The sequence below is a fragment of the Manihot esculenta genome, chromosome 15, assembly GCF_001659605.2.
Source record: "Manihot esculenta cultivar AM560-2 chromosome 15, M.esculenta_v8, whole genome shotgun sequence".
Taxonomy (NCBI): domain Eukaryota; kingdom Viridiplantae; phylum Streptophyta; class Magnoliopsida; order Malpighiales; family Euphorbiaceae; genus Manihot; species Manihot esculenta.
Window position 1 is genome coordinate 9636228 of NC_035175.2, and position 12991 is coordinate 9649218.

Consider the following 12991-nt stretch of genomic DNA (forward strand, 5'->3'; position numbering starts at 1 on the left):
CAACTTGTTATGTACAAAATTTACAATTACATAATCGTTGCAAGAAGGCACGTCGTTTGGAGGACTTCATCCGGGATGTGTACGAATATCGAGAAACGATGTGTTTGGCTATGGTACGCTGTCGTTTAAGAGAACTTGATAGCGCATAGCTTACGACTTTCCCAAGCGGCGAAATTTAAAAAATATTCGAGAGATTCAACGTAAAATTGCTTGACCAAAATATCCCTTCCGGTTTCGTTTCCTTATAAAATGCTCTATGGAAGAAGCGATTAGAGGGCAGGAGAAGAAAGGGCGGGAGGGTTTTGTTCTTCCAACTTTTTCACATTTCCCAATTAAACGCCTCCATTTCTTCCTCCTCCAACTCCTCCGATGGAAGGTGAAATGGGGCCCAACTCCGTTGCTGCCGCCGACACCGCCATCGTTTCCACCGCGGCATCTCCGCCGCATGATTCCGATTTCTCTCCCGTTGGATCTCCTGATGATACCTTGCCTGTGCCTGAGGTTCACGCTCTCCCGTCTGATGAGGATCACGACCAGGAAGAAGACGCCGGTGCAGAACACGATCACGTTCAAGATCACCCGTCTGGGTCTACGGATCAAACCGAAGTCATCAAGCAGAAGATTATTAAACAGGCGAGCTCTGTGTTTTGCGTTCTTATTCATTGTAGTTATTGATTTCGGCTTCGGTGTGTTGGTTTCGAATAACCTAGAAAATTTGTATCGCTTTAGAAAGCTCGTTTCTTTTTGGGCGGATTTAATTAACTGGTAATTGAACAATGCTTTAATAATGTTTGAATTGAATTGAATTGGATTGGATTTATAACTATTTCTTTGCGTGACCTAGAAATTCTGTATCGTGTTCGGTTGCTGAGAAATGCATCGAAGTGTGTTAAACTTTAATGTTGGCTTATTTGAAAACAAAAAATTGGATCATAATCACATGAATTCCATTTTATACATGTATGTATGACTCAAAATTCACGCTGAGATGAATTTGTGTACCAACGTACGAGGAGATTATGGGCCATTATACTGAAGTTCTCTCATGGTTTTATAGGTGGAATACTACTTTAGCGACGAAAATTTGCCCACAGACAAGCATATGCTAGGTTTGATCAAGAAAAACAAGGAAGGTTTCGGTAAGTAGCTCTTACATGGCTCCTCTATCTCTCTTAATGATCAATTTATGTATCAAATGTCCTTAGTATTATTTAGAACAACATATTACTGTTGATGTTAGCACTTAGCACCCACTTTGATTCAAGTATAAATAGAATGCACATCTCCAAATTCTTGTTTTTGCTTTTTTTTGGAAAATTTTTCCTGGTAGCTTCCTTATGGGTAATCAGCCAATAATGTAATCTAATAACTGAAGTTCTTGCTGATAATGCAATACGTGATGCATTGTGGGAAATGAGCTTTGCGACCTGCTAAATAGATGATTTATGTAACTGCCTTTCTTAGAAAGCTTTTTTTATAGCAAAAGTTGTGCAGGGTATCAATAGAATAAGACTAGTTTATACTGTAGTTTGCTTTTTTGGTAGGGAATTCACTTACCAGAAGAATTGCTGCGAATTCCTATTTCAGATATTACTGAATTTGTGGAGGTTTTTAAGGTAGTTATTTTGTTAGTACTTGTTATTAGGAGTTATCAATTTGGGTATGCTATTAAGGCCATCCATTTGTTGGCCTATGTCAGCTGTGCTGAAATGAGGAGCTTCACTCTGAATGACTTACCAACCATCTTGCATCTGGTCCATTCTCTTTTCTTAATATTGTGATGTTGAAAAATTGTTATAACAAACCAAGTTGGACCTATCTTGTTATGATTCATGCTCTTGATTCAAAGTGGCATTTTATTGTTTATTTAGTATTGTTTATTCTAGACCACTCAGTTTATGAATTCACCATAGGTTTTTTTTTTTGTGCAGTTCCCATCACAATTATTGCTTCCTTCAGGAAAATGAAGAAGCTTACTCGGGATCTTTCATTTATTGTTGCTGCACTCAAGGAGTCTTCCTTTTTGGTATGTAGCTTAATTGGTTGCTCGCTCTTGTGATGATATCATGGCAACTGGAATTATTACATGGTTGCTAGGGTTTCACTTGAAAGTTGAAAAGGTGTCAAAGTAGGTTCAATTCCGCAATATGATTTCAACAATCTACAGGTTGTGAGCTCAGATGGGAAGAAGGTGAAGCGTCATCATCCTTTTCCAATTGCTGAGCTTAAGGATCCAAAGGTATGTTTACTTAAATGACTTGATTTTTCCTCCATATTTTGAACATGCTTGCAGAAATTTTTGAACATATATGTTGTGGACCCTAGTTATGCTCTGTTCTGGTAGAGAATCTTCCAGAGGATCACTCAGTACTGAACATCCAACGAATATTTGGTGAAGCTGGGAAGTATGATCTTTATTTCATACTTCTTCTTCTTCTTCAAGTCATACTGTTGTTCAGTTTGTGTCATGCTAATCGTTCCAAATTTTAGGGTAAAGAATATCTCCATACGTGATCCGCATGCTGTGGAAGAGTCAAAAAAAGGAAGCAAAGCAGATATTTTAATCAGTAGCAAGGTATTACACCCTGCAAGTTACATGCTTATTTGTCCTATGAATTTTTCGGATGATTCTTTTGTTGTAAAACTTCAACTAAACCAAAAATGATCTGGATTAGTCGAATGCATGGTCCATAATTTGATTTATGCTCACTTGGCACTTGAGCATTTTGTGAGTGTGTGGCTAAATTACTTTCACGGAGCTAAAACCGGCAATATGTGATGTCTCAATGTTTTTATTTTTGTAGTTGCATGCTATTATCGAGTATGACACGGTTGAGGCTGCTGAGAAAGCTGTGAGTATCAACCTCTGCATTAAAGCATATTGCAGGTAGTAAATGAATGTTTAATTATCTGCAGTTGATAAATTCTTGCAATGGGTTCAGGTGGCTACATTAAATAATGAACAGGACTGGAGAAATGGCTTACGAGTAAAGCATCTTAAGCGAATGGTGAGGACTTATTTTTCTTCTACAATTTGCAAACGATGGATATTAATATTAATTATGTGGCTGTAGGGAAAGTATGGACAGAGAAGGCAAGCCTGGAGGGAATCTGATGTGGAAAAGAATAGCACTGGTCGCCCATCTAATCAACCAGTAGATGAGGAGAATCGTCACTGTAGTGAGCACCATGATGATACACCTGATGAAGAGGTAACCGTTCCTTGCATACTTAGCTAAGTATTTGTCCATCATTTGATGGAAGTTATGTATGATATTTCTTTGAGGTTGTTAACCTACCTTCTTCCACAAGTCATTTCCTGGTGAAAAGTATTTTGAAGCATTGCTATATAAATTAAACCAAAAAACTACTAATAAAAAGCTGTTGTAAGAGGTTTCCTGGATCTTATTTCAGGATGGCGAGCATTTAGCGAAGGAGAAAAATGGACAGAGAATTCGCAATCGGGGACGATCGAGGAGGAACAAATATCGTCCCACTAATGGGCTGGGTATGCAGACTAGCTAATAAATATTTGTCTACACCGAGTGCATTGTAATGTTGTATGATTAATATAATATTTGATGTTTTCCATTCACTCAGGTCATGGAAGTACATGTGCAGCCCATGCCGTTGAACAGTCGAAGCCACCTCCTGGGCCTAAAATGCCTGATGGAACCAGAGGTTTTACAATGGGAAGAGGACGGCCTCCTGTAGCTAAACAAAATTAGCAAATGATATGAGAAACTACTATGCTTATTTGATGGAATAGCATAGCATATAGCATAATATTATGTGAGAGATGAATGCAAGTGAAAGATGGATTATGGGTATTTTATATGGCAAAAGGAAGATAGTGGTAGTGTATGTACAACTGGTTTGTTTGAACTGTATTGCGTTCTGGTTTGGATAAGAACAGGACGTCAGCAGTACTATTCCCATGAAAATGTTTTTGTATTTACTTGTTAGATATGTAAAATTCTGTTTAGTTGGATTGGATTAAATCAAAACTTTAATACTGCTGTTATAGAGATAGTTTAAAACGGAGTTGTCAGTTTCACAAGTTTCTACTATATTTGTACATTAATTGGTAAGATTAATGAATAAAAGCTTTCATAATTCCAGTCGTTAATATCTCCAAAATTAAATTATTAAAAGATGAATCAAAATTTTAGAAATTTCTTAATTATTATGATTAATAAAATAATTTTATTTAAAAGTAATTTTGCTTTGCATAAGCAAACTGCAAATTGAAAATAATCAAAGTGAAAGTAATAAAGTAATATGAATATGACATGATTCATACGAAATAAGATGGGACTATTGAATTTATAATGTATGGTCGATTTTTATAATTGCAAAAATTTTTATTTAATATTAAATTGGATATACCCTAATGAGAATGTCAGGTGTTAATTAATTAAATTTCTACAAGTACATTTTTAATTATTTCTACTATTTGGCAAAACAAAATATATTTTTACTATTATGAAAATTTTCATATTATATCTGAAAAATAAAAGTTCAAATCATCATGGAACTATGTTAGACATTATTTATTTTTTACTCAAATTTCTTATTTTCAAGTTCAAGGATTAAAGCCCGGACCACGCCCACGGGGACCAAAAAAAAAACATGAGGTTAAGGGAAGTAAAAGATAAAAACATGAGGGGAATAAGTTGTAAATACAAGGAAGGCGGGGGGCACTGAATTAAACAAAACAATCTTGAGGTACATTCTTAATTTTTTTAAGAAGTCGGTGACATGAATGCAAATTTGAAAATTTAACACTTTCGCTTGGTAAAACCCTACTCCGTTTATATCTTATAATCGCAGCCGATACAGAGCTCCTCGGTGCTCTCTAGGGTTTTCGCACTTGGGACGCACGTCTTCTCCTAAACATTTCCTTCGCTATCTCCGTCTCAATCTCATATCCTCGTAGCCATGGTATGCAAGTCTATCTGTTTCACTCCTTTCCCTTAGGTTTCCCAATGAATCTGTGTTTGCTGTTGTTGATGATGCAATTTTAAGAAACTCTAAATTCATTATTTTATACATGGGTTCTTTTTAAGATGCAGAACTTGGTCGCTTTTTTGTAATCAGTAAGCATATTATCGTTCGGTTTCCATTGTAAGTTCTTATTGTATTTTTTATCACAGCCCATTGTCTCACCATTATCTTCTATTTCGGAATTGTTTTTACTTTTTGGTATCTAAGAACAAAGTGTAGGACTTACGTCACAAGAAATATATCCTTTCAGAAACGGCAGAAATTAAAAAGTTCAGAATTATGCCTCTTTTCTTATATTTTCAGAGGTTTTTGTGAACTGAATTTTTTTTTTTGAGAACTATAATGTCGATCCCTTATATTTCATTTGTGATATTAAATTTTGGGATCAATTATTGCACATATGCTCACCGGAGTTCCTCAACCAGCAGCAATTTTATTGCACTTCATTCGTTGCTGTCGGGGCCTTGAATAACTTTTAATTGTGATTTTGATTCAATTTTGAAGTTGTTTTACTTATTTGGCTACCTTCTAACGTATCATTTTAGTGGCAAGTGTCCTGATTGTATCTCATATTTTATGCTTGGCATGTGTACTTTATAGTCTAAAAAGAAGACTAGAGAGCCAAAGGAAGAAAATGTTACCCTTGGACCTGCAGTCAGGGAGGGTGAGCATGTTTTTGGAGTGGCCCACATCTTTGCATCCTTCAATGACACATTCATTGTAAGTAGCTAGGGATTTTTTTTCACCAGTGTTACCTGATTTTACTTGTAATCGGATTTACATCATTGAACTGCAGCATGTGACTGATCTCTCTGGAAGAGAAACCCTTGTTCGAATAACAGGTATATACTTAATGCAAATATTTGAGTTCCTGGTACTGACCTTGCATTTTAAACTAATTCCCATACATTTTTTTTTCTCTTTGTCTTGCCAATCTATTTTCAGTCTCCATGGAATTTGCATTTGGTTTTTTACATTTGCAGCATCCCATTATCACTTTTGTTTATATACATACGAAAAGGAGAGTTTTTGTTCATTTGACATGTGATATTCTCTTGTAAAACAGGAGGCATGAAGGTGAAAGCTGACAGAGATGAGTCTTCACCATATGCTGCTATGCTTGCAGCACAGGATGTCTCACAGAGATGCAAGGTTCTCTTCCTATTTAAAATCATTATTCATTATACAGTGATCCATTTTAGAATGTAGTAGGTTGTCTTTGGTTTTTGAGTGCCCTACTACCTTTGTGTGGAAGGCCACTCTGGTGGTGCTACCCTATTTGTGCAAGGCTTAGCAAATAGCAACTTTGTAAGTTCAGTCCAAATTAGGCCCGACTGCCAACTGAATGTCTTTAGGCTTTACTTGAGAAGTGTAGGTGAGTGCCTCACCTAATATATGAGGTGCTGCAGGTGAATAGCTTATTGTGTTTGTGGTCCCTTGCTTTCAGTTTATCTTAAAAGTCCTCCATTTTATATGCATCAGCTGTTTTTGGACTAATCATGACATTTTCTCAATTTCTGAGTAATGCAAAGTGTGATTTTTTTTTTGGTATGTAGTTATTTGTTAGTTACCTTTCAGGCTTCGTTCTTGAGCAGGTTTCAGTTATTTATATACAGTGCAGGCATTTTTGTCCAGTTTATATTAAGGAAATGAGTATTCATTTATTTTTTTCCCTTTCCTAGTAAACTATAAGCCTCTTTTTCTCTTTCCTTGGAAGGGGTTCCATCCTCCCCTCCATGAAGTTATATTTTTTAAAGCATATTTCTGTTGTATTCAATATTAATCGTCTCATTTAGGTGTGCAGCTAGTGAAGCCTTGTAATAACTGTATATGGTCAATTATGTGAATATTTTTTACCATTATTTCTGGATATGTTCTTTCAGATGTAAAAGCTGAAATTGCCTTCATTCTTTTTGCCAATTTGAATGCATTGTTTGGCATCAAATCTTTCTTGTTATCATAGCACTAGAAATTGCCTCTTTTTTTTTTTCACTGCATAACTGGTTTTTCATTATGACGAGGCAGGAACTTGGTATTACTGCTCTTCATATTAAGCTCCGTGCTACTGGTGGGAACAAAACAAAAACTCCAGGTCCAGGTGCACAATCTGCCCTGCGGGCACTTGCTCGTTCTGGAATGAAAATTGGTCGCATAGGTAAGGGCCTTATCATATGCTTGTATTCAATGTGGTGTAAACTTTGATATTTATCTTCTGTGTTTTTTTCTGTTGGCCTTTTTTAAGTTTTTGCTCCCGGTGGTCTATGACAGACTCTTGTAATAATATTGGTTGTGGTTGGATTAGATATTCACGTTCCCGTATAGTAATAATGAACCTTTTCTCATTTGGTATATTGTTTCAGAGGATGTGACTCCAATTCCCACTGATAGCACACGCAGAAAGGGTGGCAGAAGAGGGAGAAGACTCTGAGCTTGTGGCTCGTTTTCCAGCTGTTATGGGTCGTGTTTTATTTTAGGTTATTATTCCCAATTTGACACTATGTGGTCCAGCCGAAGTCAGAATTCAGTTTTGGATCTAAATTCTAGCTTTTATCATACGTTTCCTGATGGTTTTAATTTATGTTGAAGTCGTGTAGAAGAAAGATGTTATTATTGGATATGAGGGATTTTTGGTTTATCGCAATGCATTGCGTGGTTGACTTTGCTGCATCTTATGTCATTTTGTAATTTTGGTCGTTCCTAGCCTATGATCCGTCGGTGGGTGATTTGGAGTTCATCTCATATCTTTGCACTGGCTGCTTGTTTGCCGGAGCGGCAGTCCAATGCCATATAAATTATCCTAAATTACAATATTTCTCTAAAATAAAGAGCGTCTTGAGAAGGCAACATTTGGCTCTCCTTGATCGGTGATGAATTTGTTCTTCCCTTGTTAAGTTAAATCGTGGCCGTTGGACTAATTCCGTTTAGAAAATAGACGCCAAACAAGCCGGAATTTTCTGATTTTCTTTTGTTTTTTCTTGGGAGTTAAGTGTCCCTTGTTATGCTGCCAGTGTATAGCCTCTCTCTACCCATACCAATTAGAGGGTTGACTTTCTCTACTTGGATGTGGGTTTCACCCTCTACTGCCTTTGAGTTCCATATATAAGCTTAGCTGGTGAGGATTCCTTGCATGTTAGATCTGGTGGCTGGCTGGGTTTTGAACCCAGATCGGGAGCGTGATAGTGTTTTGGTATTGGATCTTGGGGGGCTAGATATCTTTTATTGGTTTTAATTTTTCCTTTTCATATGTTTGTTTTCTTGGCTGTGTTTGCTTGCAAGTTCGAAGAAGATGATCTCTGCTTATCAATGGTGGGGGAAGGTATTAGGGTCTATAAGCAGAGCGTGTTGTCTATTGACCCTAGCTAGATGGAGGTCTAGCCTTCCTTCTTCACTCCTTTCACAAGTCCAGGTTGCTGGATTTGCTTTTTCTTCTATTAAAGATAATGGTCTGAGTGGTTTGCGGCTTGGTTGAACTGGGTCCTCCTTTGATGTAACAAGGAAACCACCCGTTCCATCGTTTTTTTCTGGCATAACAATCTCTATTGTCTAAGAACTTGGGATCCAAGGATGGTCGTGCCTAAGTTTGTTGTAGATCTACTCTTGGCGATCCATCTCAACACTGACATTCTTCTGATGGGTCTGCTTCGATTCTTCGGTTCCTATACTTTTCTGCTTTAGCTTAGGGTTCTATATATTGGACCATAGGCTTGCTTGTAATCTGTTGTTGGGTTTTACTCTCCACAAGTCCTCTTGAGCCTTTTAAAATGGATTTCGGCCTTCAACATTTTTTTAGCGGAAGAAAAGAGAGTAAAGTGAAATCTTGAGCTAATTGGAATTACAAACAAATATATAAGTTTTTAAAATTAATCTTGCAAATGGGCTTTGAAGAAAGAGAAAACCTTACTTTGCAATGCCGATGCAGAATTCATTTTTACAGTGCTTTAATTTATCATTTCTTTTCTTTTTTTTCCCGGAAGGTTAGCGAACGATAAATGATGTGCTGGCATATTAAATACACGTCAATGTCTCTGTTTCACCCATAATTGTAACGACGGGACTTGAAACGGCTACTAAATTAGTTGTCCTTTTTTCTTTGTTAGGTTTGAACGTGCTACAGTTTTCACTTCCCGTTTTCAAAGAGAAAAAAAAAAAAAAAAATCTTATGAAAAATTAAGAGCCAAAAGCAGACCATCGATCTAAAATGCTTGCAGGAAGCTGCTGAAACAGAAGCAGAAGGAAATTAGAGAAAGGGAAACATGGTTGCCTGGCCACACAATTGCTAAATCACAAACTACCATAATACTCGCCAGTTTTAAGTAATAAAAACGACTAAGAGTTCGATACTAATTGTAAACCCTTATCATCTTACTATAGAGATCCATTTAAAACCACTATCTTAATCATATATTTTATTCAAATCCCACATAAGTACCCAACCTAAACAACAATCACTTCTTCTCCTCCTCCAGCTCAAATGCCGACACCGGAAAAGTCCTCGATATACCTGTCGGATTTCCGAATGTTATTTTCCCAGTATCACCAGAATCCACATATATATCAGAGATCGTAACCCATATCAGAAACTCCTTGCTCTTCACCCCCGTCAGCCGCCGCATCTTCCTGTCCTCCACGAAAGCTGTCACCTCCGTATCATACGACACGTTCCGCCCAATTGCTCGGAATTTATGCTCTTTCCTGTTCTTCTGTTTGACCCAGACGAAGCCAGTGGTGCGATTGTAGCCAACTTCAACTATGTCATCGAGAGGCAGGAGGCCGTTTGGGAGTCGGATCTCCTTTAGGAGTTCGATTGACTTCTGCTTGCAGAGGGAGTCGCCGTGGTAGATCTCCGCTCCTTCTCGGTGGTTTGCGACAAGCTGAGACGTCATTTGGGTAATTGGATATTTTACGCGTAAATACGATTTGCGTAGTAGGCGGAAGGGAAAGCGTATATATAATGGGCGACTCCCAAAATGGCTGAGCCCTTGCCCTTTCCCTTCGCCTTCTCCTTTTTCCGGGAATATAATTTTCTTATACGACACCTCTCTTTTTGATTAATCATTTTTGTTTTTCTAGTGTGAACTATTTTTTTTCTAATGACAATTCTATTTTTTTTTATCGAAAAAATTAACGATTGCATTGTATGACTGTTACTTATAACAATAATGAAAATAAATATGCTAATTAATACTGTTGTTAATTTTGTGATAATAAATTCTTCCAATAAAACTTAAACACCATATTACAATATTATTTATATAATAAAAATTTTATTAAAATAAAATATATAAAATATGAGAATATATCGAATTTTTAATTTTCACGATATCAAAAATATACTACACGGTAGTAGAGAATCACATGAAAATTATGTTGAATAAATTCCATTTCGCAACTAAGGAGACATTTTTAATATAAAAATTAATCTATATATTTTGTTTTATTTGTTTATCTTTACTATAATAAAGTTAGGTTGTGAGTAAAGCATGAGGAAATTTTATTAATAAATTTAATAATTAACAAAGAAGTTGGCAAATTTTGACGATAATGGGAATGGTGTGACTTCGAAGCAGAGAGATTTGCTTTTCGCGTGAGATTTGTGATTTTATTTATGTATAATGTGCCCTTTTTTTAATGGTAAGATTGCTCATAACAATCTCATTTCTTGATATCATTATTTATGGGATTTTTTATATAAAATAAAAGAGGTATATTAAATAATTCTTTCTTTTATTAAAAGTGATTTCATATTTAATTAAAACTAAGTTTCAGTATGTTTAATTAAATTGTATGATTTAATATAGAATAAATTACTATAAAATTCTTAATTTTTTAAAAAATTTATTAATTCATTCATATTTTCACAGTATATATTTTTATGAAATAGTTAGTTAAATAAAAAAATTTTATCTTTTAAATTTTTTACAATCACACCTTATACTAATTTAATTATTAATTAAATTCTAAATTTTACGCCTTAAAGAATGGAATTTTTTTTTTGTTATTAACTCTATAGTAAATTGCTATAAAATTTTAAATTTTTAAGAAATTTATTAGTTATTTTTATTTTAAAATCACCCAATTAACACACTAAAATTTAATTTTGTAGTCCTTTTATTAAAAAATTATTAATCACTTCAAATATTTATGTTGTTTAGTTTTTATAATTTTAAATATTTATATTATTTGATTAAAATTAAAATAAATTAATTAATAATTTTTTAATATGATAATATTTTAATTATGTAATTTTAAAATAAAAATAAATTAATATTTTTTTAAAAAAGATAAGGAAATAGATGGTAATTTTCTTTTTAATATATGTCTTTTACAAAATGGGTATTAATATCATCTAACAAAATATAAATTGTTAAAATTAATGAATTTTAGTTATTATTTTCAAATTTTTTTTTTTAATTGGAAATTAGAGATTGAGAAAGTAGAATCTGAAATTTTTCAGATTTATTTAAATATACTAATCACTAAATTAAATCTATGAATACTTTCGAAATTTTCTTTAAAACTGAGAAAGCATTTATTGAAAAAAGAATATTAATTGCGGAATTTATTTTTCTATGGAGGGGTGGGGACTTCCAATTTATTCACAAGTACAAAGTAAACTCAAGCATTAAATTTTCCATGCCTAACTCCTTGATTGAATAATTTTATTAATTACTCCTACCTCATTTATTGGTTAATTAAATTTATGAAAAGCAATTTCTGAATTTTAACATATAATATTATGTATTGTTTCATATTCAACACATTGACTTCTATAATCTCATACAACCGAATTTTTATAGTAAATTTAGCTAATTATTTTGAGTCATGGAGTATATGATTCGGCTGAAATTATCTAATCTTTGTAGAATAAGATACTATAATTGAGGCATCGGAATCCAGAATTTAAAAATCTAAAAATTCTTCTTTTATTGAGTTGAATTATAATTAATTTCTTATTTAATTTTAATTATTTTCAAAATTTAAAATTGATTTTAATACTGTTGAATTAAAAAATTTATTAATATTTATCTGTTTACTTTACATTTATAATTATATTTTCAATATAATAAATTTTTAGAAATGAATAATATATACGCACACAGATGAGGCTAGTAATTGTGTCAAATTTTCGTCTGAACTATGAAAAGAGATGCAAAAAGAGCTAATGATCGAGCATTCAACCAAGAAGAACGGCTAAAAAATCCTTGAATTCTCCCCATTAGGGTATGAAATTATTAAAAGAGAAAACAATTTATTTATCTACACTAACCCACTTAAAGGTGGAGAAGGGATAACCCATTACAGATAAGGAATAAGAAAGTTACTTTTTACTCAAAAAGGGTAAAAGATGGCCATCCAAATTTGGAGAAGGATGGCTTGCGAGCTCTCTCTCCTGTTTCGTTCGTCCAAATCGCCTTTTGTCTTCTGGAAGCTTCTTTTGACCCTAGTGGTGGTATCTTCAATGCGATCGTGGAAATTCGTCTTCTTCCCTTTCTGTAGCATCGAGATCTATCGTCTTCTTCCTATATCCGGTGCTGCTCGCTCAACGTCGTGGCTCTTTCTTCTACTTCTTTGAAGGTCTTTGCCTTGATGTTTTGATGCCTTCGTGTTCTTCAATAGGTTGTTTATGCTTCGACTATCTTTTAGAAATTGGTTGATTTTTTTTTTTCCAGTTTGGACATGAACAGAGATGGCCGGAGAAGATAGATGTAGGGCGGCACTTTGCTTTGCTTTCACCGGAATCAGGTCTTTAGTGTCCGATTAGTATTGATTGGATCTAAGGTTCCATTGTGAATTTCATATAAGCTTTATCTTTTGATGGGCCTTAGTTGTTTTATATTTATTTGGGCTTTATTGTACTGACTTTAGGCTATCAAAGAAAATGGATGTAATCATAGAAAAAAGCATCCAAGAAGTGAGAGAATTTTCTCACTCTAACAATAAGAGAGAGAAAATTAGCTAAAATTTGAGGCCAATAATTGCAACC

General features: G+C 34.5%; 3 protein-coding genes and 1 long non-coding RNA gene across 4 annotated transcripts; 3 read left to right on the forward strand and 1 right to left on the reverse strand.

Annotated features, from left to right (window-relative positions):
• The first annotated feature begins 261 nt into the window (after window positions 1–261).
• LOC110602556 (la-related protein 6A) lies at window positions 262–4001 on the forward strand. The gene is made up of 11 exons (XM_021740105.2): window positions 262–633; window positions 1058–1139; window positions 1932–2026; window positions 2168–2239; window positions 2326–2405; window positions 2491–2575; window positions 2805–2852; window positions 2943–3008; window positions 3075–3212; window positions 3415–3508; window positions 3601–4001. Exons 1-11 carry the CDS (start codon window positions 370–372, stop codon window positions 3726–3728), a joined length of 1152 nt encoding a protein of 383 aa, XP_021595797.1. The 5' UTR covers window positions 262–369; the 3' UTR covers window positions 3729–4001.
• Window positions 4002–4779: 778 nt separating this feature from the next.
• LOC110601779 (40S ribosomal protein S14-3) lies at window positions 4780–7674 on the forward strand. The gene is made up of 6 exons (XM_021739086.2): window positions 4780–4944; window positions 5608–5727; window positions 5804–5849; window positions 6074–6159; window positions 7033–7162; window positions 7368–7674. Exons 1-6 carry the CDS (start codon window positions 4942–4944, stop codon window positions 7433–7435), a joined length of 453 nt encoding a protein of 150 aa, XP_021594778.1. The 5' UTR covers window positions 4780–4941; the 3' UTR covers window positions 7436–7674.
• Window positions 7675–9174: 1500 nt separating this feature from the next.
• LOC110601780 lies at window positions 9175–10030 on the reverse strand. The gene has a single exon (XM_021739087.2). It carries the CDS (start codon window positions 9888–9890, stop codon window positions 9453–9455), a length of 438 nt encoding a protein of 145 aa, XP_021594779.1. The 5' UTR covers window positions 9891–10030; the 3' UTR covers window positions 9175–9452.
• Window positions 10031–12124: 2094 nt separating this feature from the next.
• On the forward strand, window positions 12125–12821 carry LOC110601318. Its single transcript, XR_002485812.2, has 2 exons — window positions 12125–12582; window positions 12678–12821. It is a non-coding gene; the product is annotated as an uncharacterized LOC110601318 (long non-coding RNA).
• The last annotated feature ends 170 nt before the right edge of the window (window positions 12822–12991 follow it).

Excerpts from the sequence above, each read along its gene's own strand:
- LOC110602556 (XM_021740105.2), top strand. The coding sequence starts at position 370 with ATGGAAGGTGAAATGGGGCCCAACTCCGTTGCTGCCGCCGACACCGCC. Across the intron at positions 2,240-2,325 it reads CTGAGCTTAAGGATCCAAAG|TTATGCTCTGTTCTGGTAGA; the intron begins GTATGTTTACTT and ends TGTGGACCCTAG. Across the intron at positions 2,406-2,490 it reads ATATTTGGTGAAGCTGGGAA|GGTAAAGAATATCTCCATAC; the intron begins GTATGATCTTTA and ends TCCAAATTTTAG.
- LOC110601779 (XM_021739086.2), top strand. Across the intron at positions 5,850-6,073 it reads AACCCTTGTTCGAATAACAG|GAGGCATGAAGGTGAAAGCT; the intron begins GTATATACTTAA and ends CTTGTAAAACAG. Across the intron at positions 7,163-7,367 it reads AATGAAAATTGGTCGCATAG|AGGATGTGACTCCAATTCCC; the intron begins GTAAGGGCCTTA and ends ATATTGTTTCAG.
- LOC110601780 (XM_021739087.2), bottom strand. The coding sequence starts at position 9,890 with ATGACGTCTCAGCTTGTCGCAAACCACCGAGAAGGAGCGGAGATCTAC.